At 46.6% G+C, this 17,044-nt stretch overlaps 1 protein-coding gene across 8 annotated transcripts in view; it reads left to right on the top strand.

Moving 5' to 3' along the window:
- Positions 1–12,293, top strand: part of LOC137524320 (uncharacterized) — a 123,940-nt gene extending 111,647 nt beyond the window's left edge. For 5 of the 8 annotated variants that reach the window (XM_068244045.1, XM_068244044.1, XM_068244051.1 and 2 more), the window contains one exon: positions 10,910–12,293. In XM_068244045.1, the coding sequence (XP_068100146.1) occupies positions 10,910–10,975 (66 nt within the window). In that variant the 3' untranslated portion in view covers positions 10,976–12,293. Of the gene's footprint in view, positions 1–1,209; positions 1,254–10,905 lie in introns of those variants that run through there. The other 3 variants (XM_068244050.1, XM_068244047.1, XM_068244048.1) reach the window with 2 other exon arrangements.
- The last annotated feature ends 4,751 nt before the right edge of the window (positions 12,294–17,044 follow it).

The raw sequence follows: 17,044 nt of genomic DNA, 5'->3' as shown, positions 1-17,044 counted from the left end.
AAAAAGGGACAGAGAGACAGGGCTCCCAAAGAGGGACTGTCCCTCCAAAAGAGGGATACTTGGGAGCTATGACCATACCTTTAGATTTTGCACAACTTTGCATGTTATGTGTATGGTGACATGATTTGATCTTTAATATTTTTGATCCATTTTTTGTAAGCATTATGAATGCCTATACAGAATATTTATAGACATCTATGGGCCTTTTTTATATATACCCCAGTTTTTTATAAACCACAGCGTACCAGAAGCTGTTCCTCGCACCTGTCGGAAGCTGTGTGCAGAGTATGTTGTTTGATTTGTAAGCTCTGCTGCTCATACACAGGATGTGATCAGGCTTCTTTCTAGACGTAGCAGTGATGCTTGATCTCACTTCATCTTCTATCACAGTCCACCCAGTGTTTGATGGAGACAGGAGAATTAACTCCTGCAATGGTGTCTCCTATTTCATAGGCTTAGGGTACGTACAGACATACGATAACGATAGTTCGTTCTGAACGACGAACGATGTTAAAGGAGGTATCGGCCGATGATCGTTTGAAGAAAGGCTACTTAGAACATCGTTCGTGTACGAACGATCTTGGAACGAGCGTTGCGTGCGCAACATGATGTATAAACTGATTTCAAACACAAGTGTCAAAAAGAACTGTTTGAGCATGTGCAAAGCTTTGAGAACGAACGATCAACGACCGATCGTTGTACAGACATTACTTTTTGAACAATGGTCGTTGGAAAAGATCTGGCAGAATGGATCGTTCTTTACCAACGACATATCTCGTTGGTCGGTCGTTTTAATGATCGTTCGTGCACTTTTTACGAACGATCGTCGGGCAATGCCGTCGGTAACGATCGTTTTAAACGACTATAGTCGCATGTCTGTACGCACCCTTACTTGTTGCTCGCTAGGAATGGTCAATTAGATGCTAATCATTTAGTATTTATGCAAATGGTATGCTTATTTTATGTACATTTATGATGTTTGCAAACTGAGAAAAAGTATGCACTTGCTGCATTGGCTTCATCCATTTCCAGCTATATAAATTTGAATAAAATTTGCATTAACTCACAATTATTAGCATCTCATTTACCTTTCCTGCTATTTACATTACCAAGGGCTCCTTCTCACTCTTATAGAGTTCATGGTAGCTGTATGAATCGGCGGGTACACGTATGAGCCATGGCATTCCTAATAAACTTGTGTGTTCCCAGCCCCGACTCTAATCCTACCACATACTACGTCATGCAATTAACGGTGAAGCAAGAAGGGATCCGCAGACAAACGAGGTCGGTACAAAAAGCTGGTTTACTTTATTGGAAACTCCACATACAGAGTGCAATAAAACGACAGGAACAATTAATGCAATTCATCAACTAATTCATGCAATGAACGCATGTGTCTTTTAACGCGTGCATGAAAAAAGGGCCCAGCTAGCTAAAAAAATAGCACCAGTGGATAACACAATCCCAATAACGATAAACATTGTTGATGAAATTAGTTACCGATAAGTACAGTTTTAAAACAGACGGGAGTTGATAACGTAAATATATTAACTTTAAAAATAGTAACATAATTCAACAATACAGCTTAACCCAACTCTCCCTTCACACAGAACCCTCTCCTGGTGGTGCCTAAAACTAAGCACTCCCCTGGTGGTCCCTAACCACCCCCTGTGGTGCTTAACCCTTACCATCCGCTGGAGGTGCCCAACTCTAACCCCCCTGGTGGTGCCTAACCCTAACCACCCCCCTCCACCCCGTGTTGCCTAACCCTAACCACTCCCCCTGTAGAAACACCCTTTTACACATAGAATAATGATCATGTAAAATCTGTACATACAAACGAAATAAGACAAAAACTATAACGTTGCTAGCTTCTAAAATGATAGCATACTTAAAAAAACTTTAATGTTCTAATGTTGTTAACGATATTTATCGGGCAGCCTTTTTTTCTGCTTTTTTCGCCATATTAACGATACTTGCATTAGAGTCTATGGCGACAACCTTTTCGTCCACTAGCCACCAGCGCCCTTTTTTCCTGCTTCCCTTTTAAAGAGGAACTGTAACGGCAAAACGTCCCCTGGGGGGTACTCACCTCGGGTGGGGGAAGCCTCAGGATCCTAATGAGGCTTCCCACGCCGTCCTCTGTCCCACGGGGGTCTCGCTGCAGCCCTCCGTACAGCCGTGACGTAATATTTACCTTCCTGGCTCCTGCGCAGGCGCTCTGACGGCTGTCGGCTCCGAAGTAGGCGGAAATACCCGATCGCCGTCGGGTCCACTGTACTGCGCAGGCGCAAGTCTCCGGCGCCTGCGCAGTAGAGCGGACCCGACGGAGATCGAGTATTTCCGTCTATTTCCGAGCCGAAAGCAGCCACAGCGCCCCTGCTGGAGCCAGCAAAGGTAAATATTGAAATTACAGTCGGGCCTGTCGCCGGCTGTTCAGAGGGCTGCAGCGAGACCCCCGTGGGACGGAGGATGGCGTGGGAAGCCTCATTAGGATCCGGAGGCTTCCCCCACCCGAGGTGAGTACCCCCCAGGGGATCTTTTTGAAGTTACAGAGTCTCTTTAACACTGTTAGTGGCAGGATTAGTTGTAATCAGCTGGGGGCACTCTAGAGGTTTTTTCTTTGGTGTGTTTGATGCTCTCCACAGATGCCTGCTCTGGGTGTAGCATCCAGCATGGTACATACAATAAGTATGCTGGGAGGTTGCTGTGGTTGCAATTTATGTCTTGGAGTTTGCAGCCAGACGTGGGACAGCTGGTTTCCAATTTTTTGTTTGCTGTTGGGCCGCCTCCTGCTAATTCTTGGAATGCTTATTTGAAACACAGATCCTGTTTTTAAGGATACCAAGGTACGATTAGAGTTAGTATTGTGGGAACACACAAGAAGTTTTTTTAAGAACTTATGACTCAAAAACTGATTCATGCAGGTTGTGTTTGGATGGTCTAGGGAATAGATGTCACACTCTGGCCCACATCTGTCATCAAATTTGGCCCACAAGTGCTTTCTCCACTTTGCATTATGTTTGGCCTGCGAGCACCTGAACACTAAACCTACCGTATTTTCTCTAATTGGCATCCGGGACAACACGAGATCCGGTCCCGCCCAGGATCTGGGGAAACATAACCCCAAGAAGATTAAAAGCCCCCGCCCTCCCTCCAACCTCAGTTCATCTGTGTTTCCGTGTCGGAAACACCCGAGAAGACAAGCTCCTGTTTGTTATTTTTATGCACTCACCAGTGGGTGAGTTCGTTCTTGCGGGGACAGCCTGGCCTGGGCAAAGCAGGAGGTGACGCCGGCTGCGGTCCTCTGGTGACGGGTATGCGGCCTCTATGTAGCGTTTGGCCGTCGTACTGCTTGTCCCCCCCCGTCAGATGCCGGCTCTGCAAGACGCATCCGCGCTCTGACCGGCGCCTGGAAATGACGTCAGCGGGCAGGCGGCTGGAAGAGGGGCGGACTTAGGAGAGCCAAGAAGGGTGAAAGCGTGCTCCTGGCGTCTCCATCGCGCTTGCAGATCTTCCGCAGTGGCAGCAGCAGGTGCATACTGTGAGGAGAGAGGATGTCACAGCAGAAGGGGGAACAGCCGCAGCAGGCACAGCAGCGTGAATCGGAGGCTGCGGGCTCGGCTTCCAAATCCTCTGGGCAAGCGCAGCCATTTGGTGCAAGTTTGGTAAGCCCTCCAGTGGAGGACAGGCTTTTACTCTCATACTGCATACGGATGGCTTATCAGTTCTGTTGTCTTTTTTCTGTTTTATTTATAGACAAAGACTGATCCTAAAACAGCTGGCCAAGTTAAAACTTACAAGAGATGTGGCTTGTGTAACAGCAAAATAGCATTAGAGGCCCCAAGGAATTTGTGTCAGGGTTGTACTGATGCTATTGTAGCCTCACATTCATCTGGTATACTAAAGGGAGTAATGGAGGCTGTCAATAAGAACATGCAGGAGACTTTGGATAAGTTCAAGGAGTCTTTTATTCCACAAGCTCCTGAATCCCTTCCAGGCCCCTCTTCTGGTCTTTTATCTCAATCTTCCACCCGTTCTGATGTTTTAGGAGTTGGAGAGGAGGAGGAAGAGGAGGAGGAGGGGGTGTCTGTTTCTCAAAAAGAAGGGGAACAGCCTAATTCAGAGGGTTCTGAGAGCTCCCAGATTTCTTTTTTCTCCCGATGAATCTTCTGAGTTGCTTAAAGCAGTTTATACTACGGAACAGATTAACAGATTAAGGAAGCGGTTCCTGAGTTAACCCCCCAGGACCAAGTTTATTCTGGTTTAGGTCAGTCTAAGGGTAGAGTGTTTCCTATCCATAGAACTCTCCAGGATATTATTACCTCTCAATGGCAAGATCCTGAAAGACCTTTATTTGTACCTAAATCAGCCAAAAGAAAATATCCCTTTGAACAATCAGAGATTGATAAATGGACAAAATGCCCAAAATTGGATGCATCTCTGTCCAAATATTCTAAAGACTCTGATTTATCCTTTGAGGACACAGGAGTTCTCAAGGACGTAATGGATAAAAAGGTCGATGCCCTCCTTAAGAAGGCATGGGAATCGGCTGCGTTTGGTTTTATCCCGGGGGTTTCAGCCACATGTATCGCACGTAACCTTAGAATTTGGATGGATAATTTATTCAAACAAATTTCTAAGGGGGTTCCGCTTAAAGATTACTCTGCCTCTCTTCCGGTGGTTCTGAGAGCAGTCACCTTTTTAGCAGATGCGGTTACCGAGCTTATTCGCGTCTCTGCGCGTACCACGGCTCTCGTTAATTCGGCTCGGAGAGCAGTATGGCTGAAGACCTGGGAAGGAGACCAGACGTCAAAGAATAGGTTATGCTCAATTCCGTTTGAGGGTAATCTTTTGTTTGGCTCAGGTTTGGATGAAGTTTTGTCTCGTTCAGCTGAAAAGGGCAAACAGTTTCCAAACAAAAAGAGAAATATTAGAGGAAAAAGGCCTTTTGTCCCTAATAAACAATCTTCTGATCAAACGAAAAATAGGAATGTGCAGAGGAAGTGGTCCTTTCCCAAGGGGAGAGGTAGAGGGGGATTCACTCTCGGTAAAACTGAACCCCCCAAGTCCAATAAATGACTTACCGGTGGGAGGGAGGCTGATGTTTTTTCTTTCAGATGGGAAAAGTTAAATCCCGATCCTTTCGTTTTCCAAATTATAAAGCGGGGTTACCTCCTTCAGTTTTCGAGTCAGCCCCCTCTCAGAAGGTTTGTGAATCCTTTTCCAAGGGACCCAGGAAAAAGCCAAGGGTCTGGAAATAGAGATTCAGAAACTTTTAGCAAAGAGAGTAATTTTGCCAGTTCCCCGGGAAGAAGTATTCCAGGGGTATTATTCCCACATTTTTCTGGTAAAGAAATCCAACGGGGAATTCAGATTCATCCTGAACCTAAAATCTCTCAATCCATTTTGAATTTACAAAAAGTTCAGGATGGAAAACATTTATTCAGTGAGAGCTCTATCTCAATAGATCTCCGAGGTGCCTACCTGCACATACCCATTTTTCCCAACCATCAAAGATTTTTGAGGTTTGCAATCAAGACTCACTCTCAGATTCATCATTTTCAGTTCCAGGCTCTGCCTTTCGGGATAGCATCCGCTCCACGGATCTTTACAAAGGTTTTAGCAGAGGTTATGAAGGAACTGAGAATCCAGGGGATTTCGATCGTTCCGTATCTAGACGACCTCTTAATTTTTGCAGAGTCAAGAGAGTTGGTGTTGTGTCACAGGGACATTGTGATCAACACCTTGACTCGGGTAGGTTGGTTAATAAACTACGAAAAGTCGAATCTCACTCCGGTCCAGGAGATCACCTTTCTGGGGTACAGGATAAACTCCATAGACAGGAAAATTGATTTACCCTTGGAAAAAATTGTAAGGATTCAGTCCGAAGTGAACAGATTGCTTTCTCAGGAAATTTGTTCAATTCATCAGATCATGAGAGTGCTAGGTCTGTTTTCCTCTTCAATTACAGCAGTCACCTGGGCACAATCCCACGGCAGGGATCTTCAAACCCTTCTACTCCTCTACTGGGACAAATCTCAGGGGTCTCTAGACCTTTCAATCACCATGCCCGATACAGCCAGAGACAGTCTAGCCTGGTGGCTGGATTCCCAGAATCTAGAGAGAGGAAGACTTTGGAGACAGTGCGATCCGATAAAGATTTTTACGGACGCGAGGGGCTGGGGCGCCACAACAGTAGGTCAGCATGCCCAGGGAGATTGGGCCGACCCGATAAGAAAGAAGTCGTCAAATTTCAGAGAGCTGCTGGCGGTTCAGAAAGCACTGCTATCTTTTCAATCCCTAATAAGGGGAAGACACGTTCTGATTTTTTCGGACAATGTCACTACGGTGGCGTATCTTGTGAAACAGGGTGGCACGAGATCCAGAGATCTGATGCTTCTCTCGTCAGAGATTTTCAATTGGATAGAACCTCAGATTCTATCTTTGGCGGCAATTCATATAAAAGGCACCCTCAATGTGGAAGCAGACTTTTTGAGCCGCCAGCAGATCAGTCAAGCAGAGTGGGAACTACATCCAGAAGTTTTCAGGTTGATAACAGAAAGATTCGGAATCCCGGAGGTAGATCTCTTTGCTTCCCCAACAAACACGAAAGTAAAGAGATTTTTCTCCCTTCACAAAGATCAGGGCTCTTTGGGTCTGGATGCCCTAAGTCTACCATGGGGGTTCGAGTTAAGTTACGCCTTCCCCCCGTTAACTCTTCTTCCACAAGTCCTAGTGAAATTTCAAAGGGAATCAGGGAGGCTGATTCTCATAGCTCCTCTTTGGCCAAAGAGGCCATGGTGTGCAGCTTTGTTAAGGATGGCAGTTAGCCCACCTTTTCTGCTACCAGTTCGTCCGGACTTACTAATTCAGGGACCGCTAGTTCATCCCAAGCCCCACTTATTCAATCTGGCCGCATGGATCCTGAGAGGGTCATACTGAGAAATAAGGGTCTTCCGGACAATGTTATTGAGACCCTTCTTAAGTGTAGGAAACCAGTGACTCAGAAGATCTATCGGAGGGTATGGAAGCTTTATATAGCCTGGTGTATCTCTCACACCAGGGATCAGGTTCTGACTAGAGCGGTGTTAGAATTTTTGCAGAATGGATTTGATATGAAACTAGCACCCAGTACTCTAAAGGTACAATGCTCAGCATTATCTATACTTTTAGATAGACACTTGGCACAGGAGGATCTAGTAAAAAGTTTATTTAAGGCTTTACAAAGATCTACACCGATTAAGTACAAGATATTTCCACAATGGGATCTTTCCCTTGTCCTTAATGGCCTCACTGAGGCACCCTTCGAGCCTATCGAAGACATTGACATAAAATTTCTTACGCTCAAATTGGCCTTTCTGATCGCAGTCACGTCTGCGAGACGTTTAAGTGATCTACAGGCTCTATCAGTAAAAGATCCTTTCCTGATCATATGTCCCGATAGTGTCAGACTAAGATTGGATCCGGCCTATTTACCTAAGGTAGCATCAGAATTCCATAGGTCTCAGGAGATTATCCTGCCTTCTTTCTGTTCCAATCCCTCAGGGGAAAGAGAGGAAAGATTTCACTTTTTAGATGTCAGAAGATCCCTGTTAGTTTATCTAAAAAGAGCATGGGAATTCCGGAGATCCAGTAGTCTTCTGGTTTTATTTTCAGGGAAGAATAAGGGTCTCCAGGCATCAAGACAAACAATTGCCAGATGGGTTAAACAGGTTATTTCATTAACATATGAGAAACATGATTGTCCATTACCAGGGAATATTAAAGAGAGTCTGAAGCGAGAATAGATCTCGCTTCAGACCTCAAATATAGCAGGGGCATGTGTGCCCCTGCTAAAACGCCGCTATCCCGCGGCTTAACGGGGGTACCTGTCCCCCCAAATCCCCTCCGTAATGCGGGGGAGCGCTTCCGCATTGGGGCAGGGCTAACCGCCACAGCCCTGCCCCACGCTGTCTGTCAGCGCGTATCTCCGCCTCTTCCCCGCCCCTCTCAGTCTTCCTTCACTGAGAGGGGCGGGGGAGAGGCGGCGATGCGCGTCTGATAGACGCGACTGGAGGCAGGGCTGCAGCTGTTAGCCTTGCCTCCAGGAAGACAAATCCTACGACCAACTTTCCGACCAACTTTTTGCGGGGGGTGGGTTGGGGGTGAAGGGACCCTCGTGCAGCCGCGGGATAGCGGCGTTTTAGCAGGGGCACACGTGCCCCTGCTATATATGAGAGCTGAAGCGAGATTTAAATAATTATGAGTTTGGCCGTGGAATAAGACCGTGAGACATACGCAGCCCAGTCAATAATTACTGAAAAACACACACAAAAAAACTAATAAATGTTTCAAATAACATATCAAAATTTATTAAAGAGAGTTAAACTAACATATAAAGTTTACCATTAAAAAGCACATGGGATGGCCACCCCGTCACGACTCATCCATCCCATCACACACACCACAAATCGCAAGCATCCGCCGGCATCTAACATTGAGCTATGATATATAATCTATGTTGGTACTGGAGAGCTGATCACCAGATTGGCATTAGATGATGTCAAAGCCAGACTCCCAAACCGGAGATAGCATAAAGCATAGTTCTGTTGTATGTAGCTTGGGGGCAGCAAGCCAGTGCACGAGGGTTGGGACACAGGACCATAGAAACATGCAGGACAAGCAAGCTTGGCAGAGCAAATATAGCATCAGCATAAAGGCATTATTCATGCGCATGGCAGCGCCTCAGCATTGCAGCAAAGAGCATCACACAAGACTTGTCTCACCATGTCCATGGAATCCGGATGCGTACTCAAAGTTTGTGCATCTTACCACATGGATGTCAAGAATGGTCTCCGTGTGTCCTAAAGCTGTGGCAAGTGTCCATCCAAGCCAACCATAGTCAGTAATATGGGGTTCAGCAGTCCATGCGGAGACTGACTTTGTCAGCTCAAGCGATCAGCGTGCACGGTGGTGGGCCCTGTTGCAGACCTGCGGCGTGCGGGAAGTGGAGGTCGGAACGGTGTGGCGTCCCATGCAGGAGGCGTGCAGCTCCCCCGACGTTTCGCCGTCCTCCGGCTTTCTCAAGGGGGCGTGGAGATTTAGTCTCGCTTCAGTGTCTCTTTAAGGCACATTCTACCCGATCATTATCCACTTCATGGGCAGAGAGAGCAGGAGCCACCATCCAGCAAATATGCCAAGCTGCAACGTGGTCAAGTGCATCAACCTTCATCAAACATTACAGGGTGGATGTGCTGTCTCAACAAGACCAGTCGTTTGGCAGAAAGGTGCTACAGACGGTGGTCCCTCCCTAGGTGAGTCTTTGAGTTTCTTAAAGACTTACTTGTCTATCTCTCGTGTTGTCCCGGATGCTAATTAGAGAAAGACTCCTATTAGACCTACCGGTAATGGAGTTTCTGATTGGCATCCGGGACAAAGGCTATAGCCCTTCCCTTTCCTATCTGACACCTTTCCTTTCAGATTTAATACCACAGGGGATTTATGATAGTCACTGATTGATATCTATTTTTCTTCCTTCATCTTGGTGTTTTGACCTAGTTACTTTCAGACGCACTGAGGTTGGAGGGAGGGCGGGGGCTTTTAATCTTCTTGGGGTTATCTTTCCCCAGATCCTGGGTGGGACCGGATCTCGTGTTGTCCCGGATGCCAATCAGAAACTCCATTACCGGTAGGTCTAATAGGAGTCTTTTTGCATCACAAGACACACCTGACCATAAGAATCGGCTAGGTTTGAGGACAAAAACCAGGGGAAAGAAATCTACTAAACCTCTTACAGTACACCCCCCAGGTTACAGTAAACCCCCCACGAACATTGTCCCCCCCCCCCCTACAGTACTCCCACTCCACTTACAGTAATCCCCCACCTCAGTTACAGAAAGTACAGAATAGTGGATTCTGCACCTACACTCTCTCATCCCCTGGTTCAATGCTTCTGCAGACAGGTCCGTCCTCATGCTAGTCAGCAGGGTCTCAAAGTATTTTCAGGGTACCAGTAATAGCATCCTGCTGGTAAGCGTGCATACAGAGCACTCCGCTACTCACACACTGTTATGCACTCAGCGCCTCTCTGCCTTTGTCAAGATTTAGCTGGTCTCTACTCCCTCTCCTTCCCCTGTCCTCTTGTATAGCCCGAACCAGTGCTGGCTCTCCCCAAAAACCCATCAAGCTTGTGCGCCTGCAGCACGCAGCAATATTTACCTTGGGATAGTGTCCGGTCTACTGTGCAGGCGTCTAGCGCCTGTGCAGTATAGCGGACCCAATCAGGCTCGGCTATTTACGCTGGAGCCCGATGGGGGAAGCTGGTACTGTGCCTGCGCTGGATCCCTAAGGTAAACATTGCCATATGCTGCTGTTTGGGGTCCCAGCGCTGGATCCATACTGCACAAGAGGAAGGGGAAAGCCTCATTAGGATCCAGAGACTTCCCCCCTTTCAAGTTAAGTACCCCCCAGTAGTGATGTATGCAAGCAGCTTGCCTATGCAGGCGAACTGACCGCCGTGAAGCTATGGGCAGCCTGGCCCTGTACTTCTTCCGGGTCGCAATGTCCCGCAGTAGTAGGCATACCCTAGCCCAGACACATTCATTAGTACGCATGCCCTGGCCCGGCGATGCGTCCTTGATTTTGCCCCTGTGGCCGGGCTCCCTTCGTGACATCATGCACAAAGCGTGACGTCAAAAAGGGTGCCCAACCACAGGGGCGCATCCAGGCCACGGCATGCGTACTACTACTGGACATTGCAACCCAGTAGTAGTACAGGGCTGGGCTGCCCACAGATGTTCGCCGGCAAGCAGTTCGCCACCATCTCTACCCCAGGAACAGGTGGAGGTGTACGTTTTGGTGCCTGTAGATTAGAAATAATGTATTCTTTTAGTTATAAAAGTAAACATGTTCTTTTTCTCCCAGGCAGCTCCATGAAACTCCAGCAGACAGCGAGACTTCCATTGTCAGTGTATTGGAAGAGGCCAGTGTGTGATTGAATGCCAGAAGTTGTGTACCAGCACGGGAGACCTGATTGGTGCCCCTACCCCAGCATGCTGCGTATGCCATGCAAAGGAGGACACTTTGATGAGTTTATAATGTTTCTGTGGACCAATTCAAAGTATCTTCTCTCCACCCACGAGGAGCCTTACACTCCACCTACAAATGTCTGTCCCACCTCTGAAGAATCTCTCTACTACCTTCCCTCAACATTCCCGAAGTACTGCCATATTTCACCTTTATACCGGAGCTGGATCATCCACAAGGCAGGCCTAGACAGTTGTCTAGGGCCTGGGGAGAGTATAGAGGCTTGATAGATGCTATCCCCCACCAAATCTTACTTAAAAAGCCAGGTGATCATCAGTGGTGGGCAAAAACAGCTAACTTGCCTAGAGCCCGATATAATCGTAATCCATATTTGCTTTATACTGCTCATACGATGCTCCACCTATACCTCCACCCCCAAATACATAAATGGTTTTGATTTAGTCTATAATTGTACTGTATTCTATAAAGGGAAAGGCATATATGCCAAATGGGACTCAATGTTTTTATTACATGATGATAATAAAAAAAATGAAGAAATAACATGTCTGTTTTACAGTGTTCGCTTCAACTATTGTGTCTACAGCCACAGTGACAAGGAACACTGAGGCCAATTTATAGAGGTCAAAGCAGAGGACTGTGTAGTCGGTACAAAAATCATCCAACTCCTTAGTTTATGATTCCATCGACTCCAACTCCTGAAATTTACATATTACAATCCTGTTGATTAAAAGTATGTAACATAAAAGACATTTCATTTCTGCTAAAGCTTAGGAATTTCGCAATGTTAACTGATTCCGGACCGACGCAGTTTAACCGGTTCAGCACCGCAGTGCCGAAAATCTCATGCATCTGAGCAACGTTCACCTCCCATTCATTCGCCTATAACTTTATTGCTACTTATCACAATGAATTGATCTATATCTTGTTTTTTCCGCCACTAATTAGGCTTTCTTTGGGTACTACATTTTGTTAAGAATTATTTTTTTCTAAATCCATTTTAACAGGAAGATTAAGAAAGAAATGAAAAAAATTCATTATTTCTCAGTTTTTGGCCATTATAGTTTGAAATTAATATAAGCTACTGTAATTAAAACTCATGTATTTTATTTGCCCATCTGTCCCGGTTATTACACCATTTAAACGATGTCCCTATCACAATTTATGGTGCCGATATTTCATTTAGAAATAAAGGTGCATTTTTTCAATTTGCGACCATCACTATTTATAAGCTTATAATTTTAAATAATATAATAACATACTCTCTTGACATGCATATTTAAAAAGTTCAGACCCTTGGGTAACTATTTATGTTGTTTTTGTTTTTTTTTATTGTATTTTTTTCTTTTGTTTTTTTAATAAAATATGTATGTGGGTAATTTTTGGTGTGGGAGGGAAACTCCTAATTTTAATTGTAAAATAAAATAATTGTTTTATTAAAAATGTATGTGGGTGCAGTTTACTATTTGGCCACAAGATGGCCACAGTAAAAAAAAATCCTGGATGCTAACGATCTCGCATCCAGGAACTAAAGTACACAGAGAAGTTTCCTCGGGGGCAGAAATACCGCGCTCTCTCACTAGAAAGCATCGTTTTTTTCTGCGGGGAAGTTAGATCGGTGAATGGGAATTATATTCCCATTCACTGATCGGGGGGCTAGCGGCGGGTGCGCGCGCGGGAGCGCGCCCGATCGCGTGCACCATGCGGCAGAAGCAGCAGTGCCTATCTGGACGAGGAAGCGATAGGCCGAACTGGATAAATCTATGTCGGGCAGGGGGCGCTGTGGTTCTGACAGGACGTAAGATCTACGCCCGACACCGCAGCTCTGTCCCCGCCGCAATGTGCTGCCCTGTCACCTCTATGACGGCAGAGCACTGTGAGCCGGGCAGGAGCGGTTTTTTATTGGTTCCTGGCCCTGTCATTCCTGTAAGCCGTTCCCATTGGCTTACATTGAGTGACAGGGTCAGGAGCCAATGAAAGCGGCTCCTGACCGGCGCACAGCGCTCTGCCGTCATAGAGACGGCAGATAGAGCAGCCTGCGGCAGGTACAGAGTGGCGGGAGCGGTGGATTTTTGCGGCGATTCGTCGGTATGCGCGTTTTAGTGTACCAGCAGCCTCTGGTCCTTAAGGGGGAAGTGGTTAAGATGGAATCTGTTTTCGGTAAAAACAAATTTCCTGGCCAGGAAGCTAACACTCTATCCTCTTGGCTATCCCGGCCTGTCATTGCCAACATAAATTCCTTGACACATTGCCTGTATATTAAGATTTGCCTGAGCCCCATATCAGCCGGGTTCTGGTGTGTAGCCCTGCCACCTTACAGAAAAAGGCCTCTGCCTTTCTGTATTTGATATAGAAAAGGCCAGGGCTATTTTCTGCAAGGGGGTAGAGCTATGCTGCTTCCAAATTTGTGTGCAGGGGAAATAATGGAAGGTTGACAGCATGTTTTTTTCATATTACACACGTAAATCCCCTTAGCCATGCAAGCCACAGCTAAAGGGATTTGGAGGATGCATTTTTGCATTCATGTGCATCTTGTAGAAAGACACTGGCACAATTTGAAATGGGCCCTTTGGAAAGGGTATGATCTGTATGTACAACCACTTTCACCTCAGTTTTTCCTCTAAGACTTAAAGCTTCTCTCGGATGGGAACAGTGTCTGATTTATTTATCCCCTTTTGGGACAGCATGGCTTTGGCCCCTTAACCTCTTAAAGAGAGACTGAAGCGAAAAAAATTTGCAATTTTTACCTTTAATTTTGCTTCAGTACTCTCAGCAGGAGTAAACCGCTGCGTCCCTGCCGCAAAACGAGCGCTTTAGTCCCCCCAAATTCCCGGGGGGCAATCCGGCCGGCATTTCCTCAAAGAGGCAGAGCTTTCAGCTTCAGCTCTGCCTCTCCTGATGTCAATCGCGGCGCATCGCCACCTCTCCCCACCCCTCTCCGTCTTCCTTCATAGAGAGAGGCGGAGATCCGTGCGGCGATTGACGTCAGGAGAGGCAGAACTAAAGCAGAAAGCTCTGCCTCTCAGCACAGCAAAATCCACGACCAAGTTGGTCGTATATGTTTGCACAGGGATTTGGGGGGTCTAAACCCCTCCTTTTACGGCGGGGATGCATCGGTTTACATCTGATGAGACTCCCGAAGTGAGTAATAAGGTAACAATGGCAAATTGTATTTGCTTCAGAGTCTCTTAAGGACCACGGGCTTAAACCCAAGTAAAGACCAGTCCATTTTTTTTTTTCAATATGGGCCACTCCAGCTTTAACACCTCGCTGCAGGGCCGCACAACTCAGCACACAAATGATCCCCTCACCCCCTTTTTCTGGCAAAAAATGGCAACATTTATTTATAAAATAAAGCTATAAATATTTATAAAAAACAATAAACACTGGGGAAGCGATCATTGTCCACCAACAGAGAGCCACAATGTTTATTTATTTTTTAATAAATATGTATAGCTTTATTTTATAAATACATTTTGCCTTTTTTTTATATTTTATTCTACCCAGCCCTCCCACCGTCCCTCCCCCCACCAGCCAATCACTGTGAGAGGCTGTCACACAGCTGTCCCCAGTACAGTGCTGTCTAAGATCGCAGCGCTGTATGGACTAAAAAGATGGCAGTTTGCCATCTAACAGTCTCCTCGTGGCGGTCGCCGCTGGGAGACTGATGGCTGAGCTCCGCCATCCAAGGGGAGATGCGCGCGCGGTCTCATGCAAACCACGCCCCAAGGACTTTACGCCGATCAGTGTTAGGCGGTCCTGGGGCTGGCAATACGTCCATGCCCATTGGCGTGACGCAGTTGCCTAGTGGTTAAAGTGTAACTGTCGGGCATAAAATAAAAAAATCAATTCTTTATTTTTATCTGGTAAACAAGTAATAAGGATGCTAACCAGGCAATTCAAAAGTTAAAAATCACTATTAATTTTCTTGTTGATAAATGATCATTCCCCAGTTTACCTGACTTTTATTTAGTACATCTGCTGCACGAAGGAAGTTGCAGGGCATGCTGGGTTGTCCTTTTTTTGCTTCTCTACTTTCCCCTCAGACATAACTAATGCAGCCTGATTGGCTCTGTTCCCCTCTGATTGGCCAATATTTCTCATGCATGGAGACTAAGGGATGAAATGACATCAGGATTGGCTTTAAAATACACAGTTAAGAAGGAAAATCCTAAGAAGGATTTTCTCTTTTTTTTTAACTATAGAAACATCACTAAAATCAAAACGTGGACAGTACAATACATATGTAAGTAGAGCAAGTATGTATCTACTCATTTATGTGGGTTTTTTTGTGATATAGTATGGCTGACAACTCCTCTTTAAGGACCCAAGCCTTTTTACCTATTTCATTCCTGACATCACTTTGATTGGCTCACAGTGATAACAGAATGAGTAGCCAATGAACTCAAGGAATAGATTACCTTATCTGAGAAGTCTGATGCTGCTCAATGTCTTTGGGTTCTTCCATTCCCAATCCTCTTGCTCCCAGGGACAAGCAATTCTAAACTGTGCATGTGTGCGTTCCAGACAGCACATGCGCCGTGACAGAAGGTACTTGTGGATGAGTGCATCCTTTTGCTGCGTACAAATGGTTCATAACTCTCGCACATGCGCAATTCTGAATCACTCAAATCACTCAAACACTCCTAAGTGTTTTACATACTGGCATGAGCCACAGTTTGAACCCAGGTTAAAGGATCAAATCCCACTTCAAAGGCAACAGCCTTACCAGTATGCTAACTAGCTGACCCTATTGAGAGGGACCCCCAAACACAATGAGCTGCACCAGGCTTCTCAGGATTAGGTAACCTAGCCCTCTATGGGCTTGATATTTTTCCACACCCCACATTCAGGGGTAAGTTAGATGTGTCATGTCCTATGTCATGTGGAAATAGAAGAAAGTCATGATGACTAATGAAAAAGGGGCTTCCTAAAGGTTCAGTTTTCTAACTAGACGAATACAGCTGCGGCCATGCGTGTTTTCGATGTGAGCGGGAGCGAGGATGCGTGCGGCCGCAGTTGTATTCGTCTAGATAGATGAATAATTGACCAGTGATGGCGGCAGGGAATGATGGATCGTAGAGGACGGTGCGGGCACATGACAGCTGCAGGGGGCTGGTAGAAGCGCCAGGTAAGTGTCCGTTTTTCTTTTCAAAACCCTCCACAGAACCCCTTTAAAGAGGAACTGTAACGACAAAACGTCCCCTGGGGGGTACTCACCTCGGGTGGGGGGAGCCTCCGGATCCTAATGAGGCTTCCAACGCCGTCCTCCATCCGTCAGGGGTCTCGCTGCAGCCCTCCGTGCAGCGGTGACGTAATATTTACCTTCCTGGCTCCTGCGCAGGCGCTCTGACGGCTGTCGGCTCCGAAGTAGGCGGAAATATCCGATAGCCGTCGGGTCTGCTCTACTGCGCAGGCGCAAGTTTCCGGCGCCTGCGCAGTAGAGCGGACCCGACGGAGATCGGGTATTTCCGTCTATTTCCGTGCCGAAAGCCGCCACAGCGCCCCCGCTGGAGCCAGCAAAGGTAAATATTGAAGCTACAGTCGGCTCTGTCGCCGGCTGTTCGGAGGGCTGCAGCGAGACCCCCGTGGGACGGAGGACGGCGTGGGAAGCCTCATTAGGATCCGGAGGCTTCCCCCACCCGAGGTGAGTACCCCCCAGGGGAGGTTTTTGTTGTTACAGAGTCTCTTTAAAGTACAGCACCATTTTAGCTAAATATAGCCACAATATAGCTATTCAGTCCTGTAGTCTAAAAGTGGGAGTTTGTGGTGGAGAAGTATGTAGGGCAACGGAAGATGATGTCAGAGGGAGTTGCTTTTGAAAAGGGATTGACATGCCCTCCCTCTTGGCACCAATCCCTGGGTGTATTCTCAAGGGACTGCACAGCCCACGGGTGTGTGCAAGAGGGGAGGTGACATCAGCTCCTCCGACATACCCTACTCCAAACAGTACAAAGATAGATCTGCAAACACAGACGCAACCACACACACATACTAGCAGGGTCAGACTGGGGCACTG

Source organism: Hyperolius riggenbachi, chromosome 7, assembly GCF_040937935.1.
Source record: "Hyperolius riggenbachi isolate aHypRig1 chromosome 7, aHypRig1.pri, whole genome shotgun sequence".
Lineage (NCBI taxonomy): Eukaryota > Metazoa > Chordata > Amphibia > Anura > Hyperoliidae > Hyperolius > Hyperolius riggenbachi.
The sequence above is the reverse complement of the archived record's forward strand: the minus strand, read 5'-3'. Positions and strand labels throughout refer to the sequence as shown.